The 18,579-nt window shown below is 41.1% G+C and overlaps 1 protein-coding gene across 4 annotated transcripts in view; it reads right to left on the bottom strand.

Annotated features, from left to right (window-relative positions):
- ARID5B (AT rich interactive domain 5B (MRF1-like)) overlaps nt 1–18,579 on the bottom strand; it is a 183,612-nt gene that overhangs the window by 18,398 nt on the left and 146,635 nt on the right. For 3 of the 4 annotated variants that reach the window (XM_005865124.2, XM_014538743.1, XM_005865125.2), the window contains 3 exons: nt 15,530–15,734; nt 13,541–13,593; nt 3,905–4,002 (listed from right to left, as the gene is read on the bottom strand). In XM_005865124.2, coding sequence (XP_005865186.1) covers nt 3,905–4,002; nt 13,541–13,593; nt 15,530–15,734 — 356 coding nt within the window. The remainder of the gene's footprint in view (nt 1–3,904; nt 4,003–13,540; nt 13,594–15,529; nt 15,735–18,579) is intronic. The other variant, XM_014538742.1, reaches the window with a different exon arrangement.

The following is an 18,579-nucleotide window of genomic DNA, read 5'->3' as shown; positions in this document are numbered from 1 at the left end:
TGAATGACTGTCCCAGAAAAATCAAACTAAGAGAATTCCATAAAAGTAATCATTTCCCTTTCTGTTCCTTGGCTGATGGAAGTGAGCATGTGGGGGCACCTTAAATAAAGGGTTGAGGAAGGAAGAAAATCTTCCCCTTCAAAGGGTCCTGCCCCAGAGGTGGACATTTTTCTTTGCATTATCATCTACAGTAACTTTTATCTATAAATCCTCAGCAAGAAATGTCCAGAACAGCCACACTTCAAAAGCTTTGCTGAGTTTGAGACATCTACATAGCAACGGTCTCACGATGGGGAAACGTTAATGCTTTTTATATTGGTGATCAGCTGTAACATGAGCAATTAAGTACAGTACTAATGGACTATGGCCAGGAGCCTGGTACTAATATTAAAAACTGACAGAGATGAATAGGTTTGGAAGCAAAAGCAGGCTGACAAAGACATTTTTATGAAGTGCTTGGACCCATTTGATTTAAGCCAATCAGAGGCAAGTGTGGACGCGTCAGGCCTTCAGCAACAATGATGCATTCACAGGCATTGTACCATTCCTACTATGCCTTAAATAAAAACACCCATTGATTCTTTTCAACAACTCGCACTTTCATTATTACACTCATTAATAAACCAAAAGTGCACAACTAATACACAAGCAACATTTACTGAGGAACCTGCTATTTTTTTTCCTCTTCTTGTTGGAAAATGAAAACATTTACGGGAAACGTGAGCCACACCGCATGAAAAATAAATCAGTGGATAATGCATAGGAGATCACTCATTTCTTCTTCATCTTCTAGGACAGTGGTCGGCAAACTGCGGCCCCTTGAGTGTGGCTCTTCCACAAAATACCACGTGCGGGCGCACACGTACAGTGCGATTGAAATTTCGTGGCCACACTCAAGGGGCCAAAGAGCCGCATGTGGCTCGAGAGCCGCAGTTTGCCGACCGCTGTTCTAGGATAATAAAGCTGGGGGTAGGGAAACTGGAAAAGGACCAAGTGTCTATACCAGCGTGAAAGGAATGAGAGACCAGAGGAACCAGCGACAGAGGAAAACACCCCTCAGGCTTTGATCTGATTTGAAAGGACTTACAAATTTCCAAAAACATCTTCTGCTAGACGTTTGCCCACAACATCCTGACTCTTTCCAACTCCTTGAACCCTTTTTGAAAATGGTGGTCCTTCATCAGTCTAGTCACCTGTTTTAATTGTGTTAGCATAGCCTGTGACTTGCAAGAATGAATGAAATAGGCCTTGGTCACTAAGTACAGTTTTAGCCAAGAGCTTCTTTACCCAAAGCAGAACTTTTTCAGGCCCCTGGACAGATTGGAGTGTCCTCTGCCCTTCTCTGCTGAAACCATTAAAGGGAAGTAAGCCATTGAGATCAGTAGTTCCTAAACTTTCCTCCTACGGTACGCAGGAGCATGGCTGACTCCTTTAAAATCATGATAGGTTCAAATGAGGGAGAGTGGCATTATTTTACATAGAGTCTGATTTTTAAATTTTATTTATTTTTTAAAATATATATTTTTTTTCATTGATTTCAGAGAGGAAGGAAAAGGGAGATAGAAACATCAATGATGAGAGAGAATCATTGATTGGCTGCTTCCTGCACGCCCCCCTGCTGGGGATCTAGCCCACAACCTAGGCATGTGCTCTGACCGGGAATGGAACTATAAATTCCTGGTTCATAGGTCAACTCTCAACCACTGAACCACACAGGCCGGGCTGATTTATATTTTTTTAAATCAATCATTTGCAAATTTGGGCACTTAACTTGTACTAATTACTAATTACTCAAGACACCTTGTATCTGATCACCACAATGTGAGGGGCCTAGATGGCAAAGGGAAATGCCAAGGCAGGGTTCAAGACCTTGCTAATCACCTGGGGCCAGCTGTGCTCTACCCTGGGCCCAGGCTCTGCACAGGGATTCCCACTTAGCAGTGGGATTAATGTCTCATCGCCAATTCCACCCTCTGTGCTCTGTTTGGTGATGCTGGGACTGGGGCTCTGTAAATTACGTCTCATTTGTCAGCTCTCTTCTCACTGGGGTTCTGCAAATGGGGCCCTACCAGGTCAGGGGAGGAGGGACCTCTTTCTTTGTATTTTGCTTGCTGTTCATTTCAGTGCCAACCCAACAGTAACTTAGCAGCAGCAGTTGGTTCCAGCCTCTAGCTTCTTTCAATGCCTTTCCTCTGAGGCAGAGCACCCTCCAGGGAGCACAGCCTCCTAGGTCTGAGCCCAGCTCCGCAGGCTCCTCCTCTGAAGCACCAGCACAGGTTGGGTGCCTCTCCCCAGAAGGGATCTGAACCCCAGATCTGTGAGGCCCACTCTCTGAACATCTGGAAGGCAACACCTCTTTTCTCTATTCTCGCAGCCCTAAGAAAACTGGTTATTACCTTCGGATTAATGTAGTGCTTCACGCCAACACTTGTTTAAGCAATCCCAATAGTAAATTTTCTTTGTTGAATACCTGGTGTGGTTTCTGTGTTTTCTTTACTGGTAGACAAATTCATAATTCAAATTCAAAGACAAAACTTTTTTATCTGAACCCCAGATCTGTGAGGCCCACTCTCTGAACATCTGGATGGCAACACCTCTTTTCTCTATTCTCCCAGCCCTAAGAAAACTGATTATTATCTTCATATTAATGTAGTGCTTCACACCAACACTTGTTTAAGCAACCCCAATAGTAAATTTTCTTTGTTGAATACCTGGTGTGATTTTTGTGTTTTCTTTACTGGTAGACAAATTCATAATTCAAAGACAAAACTTTTTAAGAAAATGTAATCCAGCCCTGCCGGTGTGGCTCAGCTGTTGCGCATCGACCCATGAACCAGGAGGGCAGGGTTCAATTCCCGGTCAGGGCACATGCCTGGTTTACGGGCTCAATCCCCCATGTGGGGCATGTAGAAGGCAGCCGATCAATGGTCCTCTCTCATCCTTGACGTTTCTATCTCCCTCTCCCTCTCCCTTCCTCTCTCTGAAATCAATAAAAACATATTTTTAAAAAATGTAATCCAGTGGGGAACCAAACCTTTATGAACTATCCAGCTTCTACTTGGATCTCACAAGCTCTGAATTTGAAATCAGAGAGCTAAGTCAGTTGACACTTCAGAAGGGAAATGCCATTGATAAAGAAGTTGGTGTGACCTAAATAAATAAGGTATGGGCTTGAAGCACAGAGCAAGGATAATGCCTGGATTTGCTAATTGGTCTTCGATGTTGGGTATCACAGCCCTAATTCAAAGGGAAAATACTCCTGTGGAGACAACCCTCAGATTAGTCTAATTTGATTACTTCTTGTTTGCATTATCATCACCTTCCTGAAGAAACTTTAGTTATTAGAAAACCAAACCTCACAGAGATTGGCAAGCAAGAATTTCCCAGGTCAAAAGCATAGCCATAGAATAAAAATACCAAGATGGGAGAAAACAAAAGATCTTATCTCAGGCCAATTTCCTTATTAAAGAAATGCCTACTTTGCAATATTAATACATTCAGCATTAAGACATTTCAATGTTAATATAGTTACATGGCGACCTCATAGTAACAATGCAGACCTGTGTTTCCTAGATTCTAAAGCTTCTCAGAGAACATATTGAGTAATCTATGCTTGGGGTTGGGGAGGGACAGTATTGTCAGGCAGGTGGTCACAGGATAAAAGCAAACTTAAAAGAACATCTAATTTTAGCCCCAGTAACCAGAGAAAGCCATGTCCCTTAAAAATCACAAGGAGGTATGCAAAGGAAAATGCTAGCGGGATATTTTTCTGTTTCCTAAAAGGTCCTTTCCCTCTGGTCTAATCCCTGACCAGAAATGCCATCTAATTAACACACTTTCAATTAAGCAAGGACTTTCCAAAATTCAAAAAAAAAAAGTTTTTTGGTGTTGTTTTTTTTTTTACCTTTCATAATGTCTGCGGGTGCACGTGGCGGCGCTGGTGCTCCCAGGATTACCGCCTAATTCATCATAAATGTGTTTCCATTGACGGCGGGCTGTTATCTGAAAGAATGGCAATGGGAAATTCAATCTTGCATCGTAAGAGATTCGCAGTGGCAGGATTCAATACATATGCAACAGTCAGAGGAGAATGGTCTGCTCTGGAAACCCAGAAACAGGGAAGTCCAAGTGGGTACATGGGGAGACATGGTTTTACAGTGAGTTCTCACTTTACAATAAAAATGGAATTCTACCTTTGGCTCTGTATTTTGTCACCCTTAGTGTATTTTCATCCAAGGCATCTCCCTTGATACTTATGAAGTTATTTGCCCCCCAAGGTCTCAAACTTGTACTCTGTTCCTTGATGTCATGTGGTACAGCATCAAAAGAAAAGAAAATTTTCCTAAAATATATCTTAGTACCTCAGTATAAATGAACAGAATTAACACAGGTTGCTCGAGGGGTGTGGAAAAGCGTGGCCACGTGAAGAGAAACCCTCTTCACCAAACATGCTTTTGTATCTTCTGACTTTTGAACTCTGTGATATGTTGCCTACTTTAAAAACTAAATAAATTACAACATCAACTAATTAAACTGATCAAGTTGGTGATGGAATTTGCAGTCATTTCGAGCTACATTTTTATGACAGCTCCTCTAACCACCAAATCAAAATCTACAACTGTACATGTCACGCAAGCTGTTTATTTTTATTCACTTAGATTGGGAAAATGGGGTATCAATCAAATCCTATGAAAAGGAACATATTCCAAAGTTAAAAGGCAAGCTATGTACATTTTTGATTTAGGTGAATTAAAACAAACAGCTTGCGACATACTGAACGGCACACTATGGTCTTGTTTTATTTATTTATTTTTCTTTCATTCTATTTTCGTATGTAAATTAAGATTTTATGAAATAGCAGATGCGTGATCTGGCAGATGATGAATTGCGGGAAACCCCATCATTTGTGACATCCCAGCAAGCCCAGTGTTTCCTTGAACTAGGAAGACAGAACAAGTTCTAAGGCCCCCGTGAAAGTTTCCAAATTAGATCACAGGAAAACTGTGAGTGGAATGTGGAGGACGTGGCCACGGGGCCCTGGCATTTAATACAATCAGAGCAGGAGGCTTCTTGTGAAAAATACCCCCAGAGCTGCCCATGGAGTCCACTTAGGGGCTAAAGACAGTAATCCAGGGAGAAGAACTCTGCACTTGCAACCAGGGGCTTGAAATTGTAATCTTTACGGAGGAGGGCAAGGGTGGTTAAACATTAGAAGGTAAGAGGTATCTTTTCCATTTCAAATCAAGAGAACCCCCTCATTCCTGTAAAGCCTTCTCAACAGGCCCCAGTGGGACCTCGAGACAATGTGAGTTCTGCATTGTTGAATTTCACGTCCATCATTCTTGAACCAATTTGTTCCAATAGTTCTCATTAGAAAGAACCACCTTTACCTCCACTAGCAGGTGTAGCTAAAAATTTATTTGTGGCTTGGTTTCGATTATAATAAACGGTTTCAAGCCCCTTTCAAAACACTCAAAATACATATTTTGGTAGTTATGTTATATTTAATGACAAGCTCCCTCCAGCCTTTTAAAGAATACAATTTCAGGCTGGCCATTGCGAGAATCAGGAAGAAAGAAGGAAGAAGAATCCTCTCTCAGATGAGGTGTGTGGGCCTTGGGAGTCCAGCAGGGCCAGGAAACAGCCTGCATGTGTCCCTGCAATCACTTCACAACAGACCACCACTCCCGTCACTCTTGGATCTCGTGTACACTGCATTTCATATTTTATAAAGAGATTTCACATTCATAATGTCATTTAATCCTCCCATCAGCCTGTGAGGCAGATTATAGAAGGAAGGGAGAGGTTGCATGACTTGCCCAAGGGTACACAGCAGCAGAATGGCAAAACCAAGGTTCATACTGATGTCTTATGGTCCCAAGAGAAGACCTTTTCCTGTGACATCAAAGCAGCCTCCATATCAGAATGACCTCCTGAATAGCCCATGGTTGGAGCGGGGTGATAATACAGAACTCCAGGGGCCCTTTGCTTCAAGTGAGGCAGATGACTGTGGGAAGTATAACTTCTGCTACAAGTTCTCAACTTTGACCTAGTGGGCAAAGAGCCTAACTACGAGGTCAGCAAGAATCCAAGGGGGTGGGCTAGGTTAATAATGCTCTACAATGTTACTCTTAAAGAACCCAGTAAAACTATGGTTCCTTCTGCCCTGGCTGCTCCTGCCTTTAGACAGAACAGAGGTTTTACTATGATGGTCACCACAGAGTCACGGATAAGTTCCAGTTATATCTGAATCCATCCATGCACACACCCATTCATTCAGCATGTACTGAACATCTCCCATCTGTTGGGCACTGTGCTAGCAGCTGAGATGCAACAATGACAACCAGACCCAACATGACTGCATCCTTGAGGGGGAGGGGACGGGGGGGGTGGTGTCAGCAATAAACAATTGACCAAACACCTACACAAAATAATACAGATTGTGTAAAATGTAATGAAGAAGAGACCACTGCTGATAGGGATAATTTTGGAAACTGACCATGTCCCCCTCCCACATCCTACCACCTAGACTAGGGAATGCCCTGTTAAATACTTGCCTATCACAGAGATGACACAACTTCTTTAAGAATAAATAATGAATCGTCAAAAGGGAAACAAAAATCTTCCTCCCTCTCGAATTGAAATGTGGCAGCAGGAAGCCAGCATCAAGCTCCCCTTGGTGCTAACAAGCCGTGAGCAGCACGCCAGGGGTCTGTGTTAGCCCCAAGCCAGCAGGCTCCCGTTTTTAAATACAGTTTTCACTAGTGAGGACTCATCTGGAGTGAAGACAGCAAGGGCCTGGCCTCCGAGGAAGAGGTCTCTCTGTTTCCCTAGGGTCCACTGGCCAGCCTGGATGAATCGGGCCATTTTGAGACATTTTCTTTCCACAGGAAAGTCATCAAATGTGCTCTTTCCAACTGCGAAATGCTTTTAAGTGCACAGTTCTTCTAGGTGCCCAACTTTATTTTTGTGTGTGTCCAGGTGCACTTTTAATACAAATGCTGACCACAGGCTCTAACGCAAGAAATGTCTGCATCCTCCCATTATCCAAACTTTATAATGGGTCACACGGCCCTATAAGGAGAGAGGAAAAAAACCTGAGAACTCCTCCTGGCCCAGCTACTGGGCATCGTGCTCCCACCTGTATAAATCTGCCTTCTGTTCTAATATGCCTGCCTCGGGCCTAATTATTCATTTGCTTAGGGTTTTTATTCTGTTGTTCAATGTGCTCTCTGGATGTGTGTTAGCTTTAGACCCTATCTGGGACAGAACCGCCTTCTGCTTCCTGGTATCCAGCCCCCAGCCCCATTTAGCGGTGAAGTGTGATCTAGCCAAGGGGTTAGTTTGATCAATTTTCCCTAAGCTTCAGGCCTCCTGGTCATGTTCACGTTTCAACTTCACCTTCTATTTATTTTAGATTTTTAAAGATACAAAGAACTCCTGGCTCTTTGTTTCCTTAGAAAATGGCCAAATTCATCCGGCAATTATTTCTCTTGGATTGTGCTTCTCCTGTCATCTCCTTCAAGGTCCTCACTTTGATGAAAGGGGTTCAGGACAGCAACCCAGCTGCTAGTGCTTCCTGTCTTAGGGCGCTGTGTCAGGTACAGAGGCATGAAGGTGGAGGGTTGAGGGTGGGAAGGCATCATGAACAGAAAGAGATGTTACAGCTTTCAAGGGGTCATAATTTAGCAGGAAGCACAGCGCCATACAAGGAACCATGAAGCAAGATGAAAAGCTGAGCAGACCACGCCCAAGTGAAATAAACCAATCTAGGTGTGTGTGAGCCCCAATCAGACTTGGAAGACACTCGACAGTTACTTCTTTCCCGAGTGCGGTAAGACCCAAGAAACTCTGAAAAGCACTCCACACCTTTTATGTTCATGAAGTTTCACTGCCCGTAAGTACAGTGGTTCTCAAACTGCGCTTCAGAACCCAGGCGATGTGGTAAAGGTGGCCCGAAGCTAACTCTTCACCTTGCCCACCCCTGTCAAGAAAACAGGTCCAGTGCGTGGGAAAGGAATGGTCCCTTCCACGATTTTACTTGATGAAAATATCCTGTCACTTAAGAAAAACCGGACAACTGTTTTAACCCAAGACACAGACTTCGAGCCTTGATTTTGCTCCCTTTGAGGCTGCAGGGATGAATAATCTTGGCATTGCTGTGGCCTGGTGAGGAAACTGCAATCAGAGATCTTTTAGGACTCTGGAGTTTCCATGGCTTAAGAATGTGCAGGAAATATGAAGTCAAAAGCAGAGTTTTCCGGCAAGCGGTGCTGCCCAGGCTGCTCTGAGAAACAGCGTCTTTCTCAGGACACCTTGAGGGTGGACTGAATTAAAGGAGGATGACTTTTTTTTCCTGGTAGTACTCCAGGAACTGGAGCCTTTCAAAACTACATGACATCATCTTTGGCCTCAAAAGTTTTGAATTAAGCAAGAGGTTTTGTCTGTCCAGAGAACTAGGGTTAGTAGATTGAGAGGATGTCATGAAATGACAGAATTTCTGTCATTTTTGTCACTTACTGTCATCTTTCTTCAAAGTCAGAATCTCATGCCAAAGCCTAATCCTTCCAGCAAGAAGATAAGCAACTCCTTCCAGATGAGAAATAATGGTCCTGTCTCACCCATGGGAAGATGGGGGCTGCTAGCTGACATTCTCCAAAGGCACCACGTGCATGGTCTTCTGCCTCTAGATTTACTTAAGACCCAACTCCCTGCTCTACTACCTTCTTTCCAAATACTGCCTCTGGCATGCCATCAAACGGGTAGCCAAATGGAAATCACTTTAGCAAACCACCTTCAACTCGATGCATCCTGCTAATACCCCAAGCTACCCTGCGAGCTTTAATTGCTTCACCAGAAACTGAAGTGCAGGCCTCTTAGCTCATCAGCAACTTTATCCAGTTCTGCATCCTCAACTGTCAGTACCAAAACTCTAAAATGTGTGGAAGAAGTTGGATATAGGACTGCAAAGGAAGGGTCCTCATTGCCAAACAATCAAAATGCCAGGATATTGTTGTTGTTGTTTTCGGAAATCAAATCCATTCAATATATTTATGATCTCTAAATTTAAGGATGCAGAGACACAATATACATTTCCAGCAAAGGTAGAGGACCCCAAGAGAACCGAATATAGCCACTAGTCAAATGTTATAAAGGCTTAAAATAAAACTTTTGCTCCTCTTTCTCTTTTAAATTAAATTTGAGGGTACTGAAGAACTGAAATGAAATAATCCATAATCCACAATTCAAACCAGAAGATTTGAAATAGCTTATAACCACAAACAAAAACAAACCAATTAAGATGGCCTCTTTTTATAACCAGAAGGAATTCCAGAGGGACGGACGTCTTTATCCAATCACAAGTTAAGTGCAGAAGAGATACATTTACAAATTTTAAACTTGAAATTTTTTACTATTGCTGAATATTTACACCATCCAGACTTCTTGACCCCCATCTCCTAAATTCACACATTTTTCTCAAGAATCAGATAGTTTCAGCAGGTAGCAGTTTATCTGCTAAGGATCTTGTTAGATACGAAGAACTGGCTAAAAGATGCTATCAACAAAGGTAGGTTATTAAATCTTTTTTCCAAGAATCACCCACATTATGTAGAAAGCAATCTGGATACATAAGAGACTGCTGAGAATGGAAGGCTCAAAGAATGATCATTTATGAATCTCCTTTAACTTTCAGTGGCTATGGAGGGTAACATGATTGTACACAACATTCTCAGCTGTCAGAACTGGGAGAATGCCATGATGATCCCTGCAAATAATTTCATCTCCTTGTACCTCAGTTTCCTCCTTTGTAAAACAAAGGCTGGGGCTGGAACATGGGGAGGATCTTTTTCTACACAAAGGCCAATTTGTGAAAAATAAAAAATGTTAGGGTGCTACACTTTCCCTTATTCAAAATGAAAATAGCTTACTGAGTCCCAATTTAGATGACCATTGACTAAATGGAAAAATACTCTTGGGAAAATTTTGGCTTCTTTTGAGTCAACAAAATGTTAATATGTTGGATGTTTATTTAGTAATGGCCTGAAGATAGCTTTCTAATCTTCGACATTTGACTTAAATGGGGTCCCATTCTGAAGCTATGACCCATGAGGTGAAGTGTTAATAATCACTGTTACACTTAGCTTTGAATTAACCTCACCTGGACAGCTTAAGAAAAGGGAATCTCAGGTTCTCAGGCTCAGGCCCTACAACAAAGTTTATATTTCAGTGTGGAGGCCTAGACAATGGCTTATACTTTAAAGTTCCCCATTGAAAATTTGAACCCCAGTTGTGGAGTAACCTTTGGGAAGCACTGATCTAGACGATTCTAAGATCTCTTTTGAGCTCTAAATGACAAGTCTATAGTTGTTCTGGTATCAGATAATCTCACAGATAAGTGTCCTTTGGTAGCACTGTGATGACAACTTAAGTCCCCAGGCTTTGGATATTATTCATACAGCTTCTGGACTAACTTCAAAACTGAATTCTCACTGAACTTCTCACAATTTTATTAGCCAAAATATACCAAAAGAAAAACTTATTCTTCACTTAGGAGATTCAAAAGCTTAAGTGTGGAATGGGAGTGGCAACCTTAAGTGCCTACATGAGGCATATAAAAAAAAGGGAGGAAAGAAAAGAAGGAAGGAAGGGAGAGAGCGAGGAAAGAAAAAAAATCCCACCAATTAGCTTCATCTAGTTTATGGCCTCAGATGAAGATTTCATAGAAAGATGGCTATGGAGATTCCCTGCCTGAGGTGAGATGAAAAAATCCGGAGTGTTCTGAAGAATGGGAGGGATCCAATGCACAATGAGGAGTTGAAGTGTGAATGGAAATGGAAGGGGAAAGAGCCATCGAAGAGATCACCAGTCCTCATGTGGATTTGCTGAAGTGACATGAAACTCATAACCAGATAAAAGGCAGACACCAATCTGGTCTTCCATATCCCTCCATCCCAGCCTCTCTCTACTCCACTCCACCTTCACACACAGTGAAGGCAGAATAGGTGGCAAAGCATAACAGTCTCTAAGGTATCCCCCTGCTGCTTGATGAAGAACTCTGGGGCCTAGCATCCAAGATCCCTACTCACTGGGCTCCATCCTTCTCTCATGGTCATTCATCCTGGCCAGTACTCCACTCCACCTTCACACACAGTGAAGGCAGAATAAATGGCAAAGCATAACAGTCTCCAAGGTATCCCCCCTGCTGCTTGATGAAGAACTCTGGGGCCTAAGCATCCAAGATCTCTACTCACTAGGCTCCATCCTTCTCTCATGGTCATTCATCCTGGCCAACTAGTCACTCATCTTTACGTGACTTAAACTCTCTATGCCCAACCTTATTCTACCTCCAAGTTTTATTTCCCCATTTGATTTTCTCTTCCTGGAAGGCCATGATCTGTCATGTCTAAATTCCATCTATTCTCCAAAATTCTGCTCAACTGTCATCAGAGTAATAAGTCTTCCTTCCCTCATCTCTAAATGAGGAGGTGCAGGATCTTTTCTATGTATCTCTTATTGCCACCTCTTGTGGATGGTAAGCAACTAGAACTACTGGCCTAGATATGTTTGCATCTCCCAGAATGCCCAACACAATGCCTTGTACACAAAAGACACTCAATAAATGCAGGATGTGGCAAAAGTAGTTTTACACTATGTGAAACAGAGTTTATTCTTGTGTTATTATTTATTAATTACTATATTTTTTTCCATATGAACAACTCTAAACCTACTTTTGCCCCACCCTGTATGTGTTTAGGTGATTTACTAATTGTGTGATCATTCATTCATTCATTCATTCATCCAACAAAAGAATAAGTATTACTTGTTCAAAGAGTACTGCAAATGCCCTGAAACTTAGCAGAAGTTTCTTTTGTATATTCGACACCAATTTGCAGTTTCATGGGAAAAAAAGTCCTTGTGAAGATACAGAAGATACAAAAGCAGGAAAAACTGATTCTGTGAAATTTGCTAGCACTCTCCTTATCAGTGAATAACAACAAGTTCCTGGATTTAAAAAGACATTTCATAATATTGTGCAATATCATGTAACTTATCTGTAGTCACAGTTCATAAAAATGTATACTACTATTCTTAACACGAAAAGTTAGACTTAAAAGTCTAGGCTATGGGGTCGATTCCTAAATTTATGAGACTAACCCTGAATAAGATATCATCCTTTTCACATAGATGAAAGCTATAATTAGCTCAAGATTTTGCAAAACTATGAGTCACAGTGGCAAAGAGTCCATCCTTTGTTCCCTCAACAGATCCAACCAAGTGAAAAAATAACACTGTTTATTTTTACATAGGGCACTTGATAAAACAAGTATTTTAAGTAAATTCATGCCTATAAAATGCACATTTTACATGTAGGTCATATCAGTATTATATTTCCTCACAAACATGTATGTGTAGCCCATATATTAACTAAAAATATTACATGCACACCTACTCAAAGAGTTTTTAGTCAGAATTCACAGCAGATATCTCTATAGTAAATACCAGACTATCTGAATCATATAATGTTTGCCATCTTTTCCCGTCCCCAGCTCCTGACATCCAACTATTCAGTTAGTTTGTGGAACAATATGCTGTATCTGGCCAGAAACACTAGTTATTATGTTTGGGCTAAAATGAATTTCATTTTCTTGATTTTGTGTCTCTTACTGTCATTTTACTATGATACAGAGATATCCCAGGTTACTTCGTAAGGAGAGAAACAACAATTTCTTATTCAATTGCAGAAGAAACTGCACAACTTAATCTGATCATTGTGTGGAGGAGAAAATATTTCCAATGACGACATCTTCCTATGTCAACTGATTTTATTACAGATGTCATCTCTGTGTGCTATATTAATGCAGCTCTTTCTTCTTCCTTCAAGATTTTAATCTTAGTTTGCTGCTCTAACATTTTATTGGTTCAAAATACAAGCTATAAAAATCCGTGGCCATCAAATTGTCCCGTGAGCTAAAAATAACCCGTTCCTGTCAGTTAGAATTAGCTGATAAAGAGTGTCAGAGCCTGTTCTGAATAAGTCTGATAACTTCCTGTTTATGCGGCACTGACCCTTGTCTAATAAAGCCGCTCTGCCCCAGAATGAGAGGAGATTTGCTGCATTTTATTCCTTAATGGCCAATACTGATTACTTCTGAAAGCCTTTAATACATTTCCCATATTAGACATGAGCAGATGTCAGGTATGTTGCCAAGGGAAATTTCTTTTATGCAATCTTGGCTTGTTGTACAATAATAGCCCTTTCTCAACATGGGAAAAAATTACAGACCCAACTAATTTCCCTGACAGGGGAGAGTTACATATGTTTTCCACTTGTAGCTTTTACGACAAGTTTACAATTTTGCCAAACCTGGAACTAATTGGGACTGTTTCCAAAAGCGGCCCAATAAACCCCCAAAAGTGTAGAGCCATTGGAAAAGGCAGTCAGTGATGGTCTGCTTTCGTATTGTCTCTATTTTGGTCAAAGGGGGGGGGAGGGGTTTAGATTGCAAAATTATTTCATTTAAGTTGCTTAAACACTTACTGTTTCATATCCTCCCAGTTTTTGAGCAGCTTGAAACATAGTCCAAAGGTTAACTGTTAGAGGGACAATAAGTATTTAGATAAGCATTGCATTAACATATTTCCAAGAAATGTCAATTAAAACATTTTTGTTTTGTTTTGTTTTTCAATGAGAAAGAGAAAAAAAAAAAAAGAAAGAAAAGAAATACTAACATACCCCAGAAATCTGAGTTCTTAGGAAACAATTTGCCAAAGGGCACTCAATAACAGGATATATTATTACCACTTAAAATATTTCTAAAGAACAGTCACAAATTCGGAAATGGTTCTACTTTTAGGATAAAGGACAACACAGTTTGCGTCCTGTTGCCATCAGCAGACGGAGAGGAGCTAAGTTACAGTGTCCTTGGGGGAACTGTGGGAATTTTCCAGTTTGGGGCTGGTCTGGTTCAACCCTTAGAAAGAAGCCATTGGGTAATAATATATGCTTCCTTCAGATAAAATCTCTTCATAATCAATTAATAACAGCTAAGTTAATATATGATTATCTTTTTAATAGAATGCCTGATGGCAGCACTATATAAAAAACTCATACTGTATTTCACTAACATGTGGTGCCTTGCAGTGAGCAGAAAAAATATTTCACCCTTGAGGCATCAGTGATACAACAGATCAAAGGGAAGGAAGATACTCCATCACAGAGGAAATGAGTCCACTAAGTCCCCTAACTCGCCTGTATGGTATTGCAAAAATACTTCTTTTAAACAGATTTCTCTTTCCAGGGTTTGCATATGTTTATGTTGTTAAACAACTATGTCAAATCGCTAGCAACCCTGTTCACTTGTACCAAATACTGGGACTGCTATGGATTTGATTCTTTTACAAGAGGGGAAAATTGGACTTCAAGTAATTCCTTGGTAAGAGAAATAAAAAAATAAAATAAAATCAATTTTAAAAGGCTCTTTGACACAACACGTTCAAGAAGCCTCATTGAACCTTGCACTGTTTCAAAGCTATCAAGAGCCCTGCCTCGGCCTTGATTTAATCTGAACCAATGCATAATGCAACAAAGCTGTTCATAGTACATTAATTTTACTTCTATTTCCAGCAACCAGTTTTCAGACAAACATTGTAATCATTCGTAGTTATATAAGTTTATAATGGCTGCGAGGGTTCTCTTGCAATCAGTGCCAGTTGCTATTAGGTATGTAAATTGTTATGTAAAACATGCAGGTTTGACATTCTTCATCAAAATGACACATGGTTTTAATCTAGGAAGATACGTTGGGAGAAAATACTGTATCAAGCCAGAGGCTCACGCTTCATGTGCCACAAAATCCAGACAGAGGCCAAATATATATTCATTTGTGAAATCAAGGCGGGGTCTGGGTTTCTTCTACTTTTTTATATGGAATTCTGCTCAGCTGTGAGTTCCCTAATCTGCATAAAAATATACTGAGGACGGTTAAACAGACATGTCAAAGTAATTCAAAATTGGGTCCTCGGTTCAAATTTGTTTACTTCTTGTTTCCTCTGAAGTCATCAGGTTTTTGTTATCTCTTAACAAATCTGGGGCTTAGGAAATATGCTTTCTCTTTGTTGTTGTTTTGTCCACCTCTAAATGTCCTCCTTTTAAAAGCCGTCTTTTCACAGGCAACATCTGTGTCTGATAAAGCTACGTCATGTTATTATCTCAGAAGAAAGGCGTTGCAAACACTCAAGATTGACAAAACAGAAAATGAGAAACTTTCAACATGTCTATTTCCAGTCATAATCAGTGGATTCAAGCCTATAAATATCTCACTGCAACTGCCCCAGAAGGGAACAATGTAGCGGAAAAAGGAAGGGAAAAAAATTCCTGGCTTGGATGATTTGTAGATTTAGTATAAACAGAGAACATCATCATCCCCAGATTAGGATTTCAACATAATCCTGAGTCAAAAATATTTTTTTCCAAGTCAAAGAATCTGAGCAGTTTTCATATTTCAAAAATGAAAACAAGTATACTTACTCTGTTTAAAACCTAAATAGGGTATTCGTTCTATTGGCGTCTTCCTTTCTTTCATGTATTTATAAAGTGCCACCAGGAAGGCCTGCTCGTCTGCCCTGCACTCTTCACCAATGGCAACCTTTGGTTTTTCTTCATTGGAAACTTTTTTACAGTTATTATGGTTATTCTTCGGCTTGGTCAAGGCAGACCTGGCCTCACATTTCACCTGGAAGAGGGGGGAAAATGCCACATCAAATCAAGCGCAGCCCTGGACCGTTTACAAAGCCATAGTGAGTGACACATTTCACTGGGTGGGAAGGGTGAACCAATAAATTGCCCTTGCCCTCAAATAGCTTTTTAGAGGCATCACTGAATAAGAATTGCCTTAGACCAGGGGATGGTGAGTTTCTGTCAAGCCAAGTAGTAAATATTGTAGACTTTGGGCCATCACAGCCTCTCTTGAGACTGCTCAACTCTAGGGTGAAAGCAGTCACAGGCAGTATGTAAACAAATGGGTGTGGCTGTGTCCCAATAAAACTTTATTTATAGAAACAGGTGGCCAGTTTTTTCCAGCCTCTTTTAGACTCCTTCCAAGTATGTTGATGTGAAACCAGAAACAGTGTTGGCATCTGGTGGGGCCATTCTCCTGCCTCTTCATATACTTTTCCTAAGGAGCACCGTCTGTGAATGTCATTGAACAATCCCTAACTTCTTCACCCAGAGTCCTACACTCCACACTCTGTATCACAATGAAAGACAAGTCCATCTCTTCATAGGAAACTTATCTTGTTGCTACTCTTTCCAGCAACCTGGGAAAACACATGGATGCCAGCAGACACTGGCATCAGGAACATTAGCCGGTTCTACCCTCAGGAGGAAAGGAAAGATCCCACCCTTAAATGAGGGCTTCTTGCTTTTTCAGTCGGCTCTGAGACTAGAAAATAGGAAATGTGAACTTGCCACAAAGAGTAGAGGTCACCTGGAAATGTGAACTTGCTCCATAATGAACAAATAAATGGCGGTGAATTCTCCAGATGTTCTGCCTTCCATACTCTAGGCGAATACGGGACTTGGCACACCGAGAGGCTAACCTAATGTTCCCTCCTCACTGCCATGCTCTACAAGAGGCCTTTGATGGCTGTTAAATATAACGCTAAGTTGCCGAGCTATTTTAATTGTAAAAGGGGGAAGTACAAAGGGTCAAACTTTAAGTTCAAGTGCGCCCGTGGGGAATGTGTACATTCCAATATTCTTTACATCTCCATATCTAACATCGAAGGGAAGAGGGCAAGGGCTGGGGGAATGATATGAATAAAAATGTCCCACTAACTCAACAACGTTTTCCATTTCAGATTTTTGACCTTTCTCTTTTTTTCCCCTTCAGATTCTCCTTTCCAAGCACTAAGAACATAAAAGGCTATGCTTATTTATTAAAGGGAAGTGTATCCTTTTAAAAGGTTTTCTTTATGGCTTAGTCTCTCAAGTGAACACGGTAGTTTAATATCTTCAGACGAGTCCTGCTAAAAATAAAACTTCCTGCACAACTCATTCAACTGAGCTTCTAGATAAGATTTTAATTTTTAAGGGCCTGTGGAAATGGTATTAAAAATTTTTCCATGGAGAATTTTTACTTAACAGTATTTTCAAACTTCAGTACATTGTAACATTATATATTAAGGGAAACATCCAGTGAAACTTTATGTGATCATCATTTTTTCACTGCCAAATTTTAGATTGTTGAGTCTAAAGTTCTGATGAAATCTATCATTCCAGGGCTTTTTGAAATCATAAAGTTACTCCCATTTTAATCTGTACTGGTCCCAACCTTTTTTGAGTGGCTACTAGGAACCAGGCTCTTCTAAGCACTTTTTAGGTATTATCTCGATTTTTTAAAAAAATAAGTTTTTTATGATTTCAAAGAGGGATGCAGAGGGAGAGAGAGATAGAAACATCAATGATGAGAGAGAATCATTGATCAGCTGCCTCCTGCACGCCCCCAACGGGGGATCAAACCTGCAACCCTGGGCATGTGCCCTTGACCAGAATCAAACCCAGGATCCTTCAGTCTGTAGGCTGATGCTCTACCCACTGAGCCAAACCGGCCAGGGCAGTATTCTCTCATTTCATGCCCACAACTCTAAGGAGGTGAATTATTATTCTCATCTTAGAGGAAACTGAGGTACAGAGAGGATGAATGACACGTACACAATCACAAGATCACGTCCCGGTTAGTAAGTGGCAAGTGTGGGATTGGAACCCAGGTAGTCTCAACTCTAGGGCTTGCGATTTTAAACACTATACTACTTCACTGACACTCTTATAGAAATATTAAATTGGCAATAAGAACATGCTTCCAATGAAAAAGCACATCTTAATGACTAGGTTTTAGAAAACCTACAGCTTAGAAAGGCGATTCATCAACTGAGCACATACAATGCGCCAGAGACAAGGCTGGGCTTCATACAGTCTACCTAACGTACACAAGACCATAAAAGGCTAGTATTTAGCCCCACCTTACAGAGGAGGAAACTGGAGCTCAGCTAGGTCCTGTATTGTCATTTGGCTAGCGAGGGGCAGGCTTCTGGGGTTAGAGGTCTCCCTCACTCTAAACTCCAGTCTTGTACAAATAAGAGTAGATATAAGGTTTGCATAGAAAACAGTCTGAGCCTTCAACCTGTGGTGATAATGGGCCACTTTTCTATATTATTAGGTCAGAAATGGCATTGTTAAGGGAGAAAGAGGTTTATCCCTCAGCGTCTAGATAGCTGCCTAACCTTCTGCCTCACCTGTGCAGAGACACCCAGAAACAGAAGGAAAGCGGGGAGTGGCGCACAAATCAGGCCCAATGCCATTCAGACTCCCTGCTTCACGGAAAAGGCTCCAGGTGAAGCAGCTGCCACCTCCAGAACTCCATCCTGCACCTCAGTTGGTGTCTTCCCAGTTGGTGTCTCCTTGAGAACCAGGTGCTTCCTAAGAAGTGAACAGCGGCTTCCTTTCTCAGACTAGCTCCATACATTTCTTCAGTTAATATAAATGAGCCCTTGAGGGCGTTATTCTGTTTCTGGAGAGAA

Source organism: Myotis brandtii, unplaced genomic scaffold (genome assembly GCF_000412655.1).
Source record: "Myotis brandtii unplaced genomic scaffold, ASM41265v1 scaffold196, whole genome shotgun sequence".
NCBI lineage: Eukaryota > Metazoa > Chordata > Mammalia > Chiroptera > Vespertilionidae > Myotis > Myotis brandtii.
This window is presented reverse-complemented; position numbering and strand designations above follow the sequence as displayed.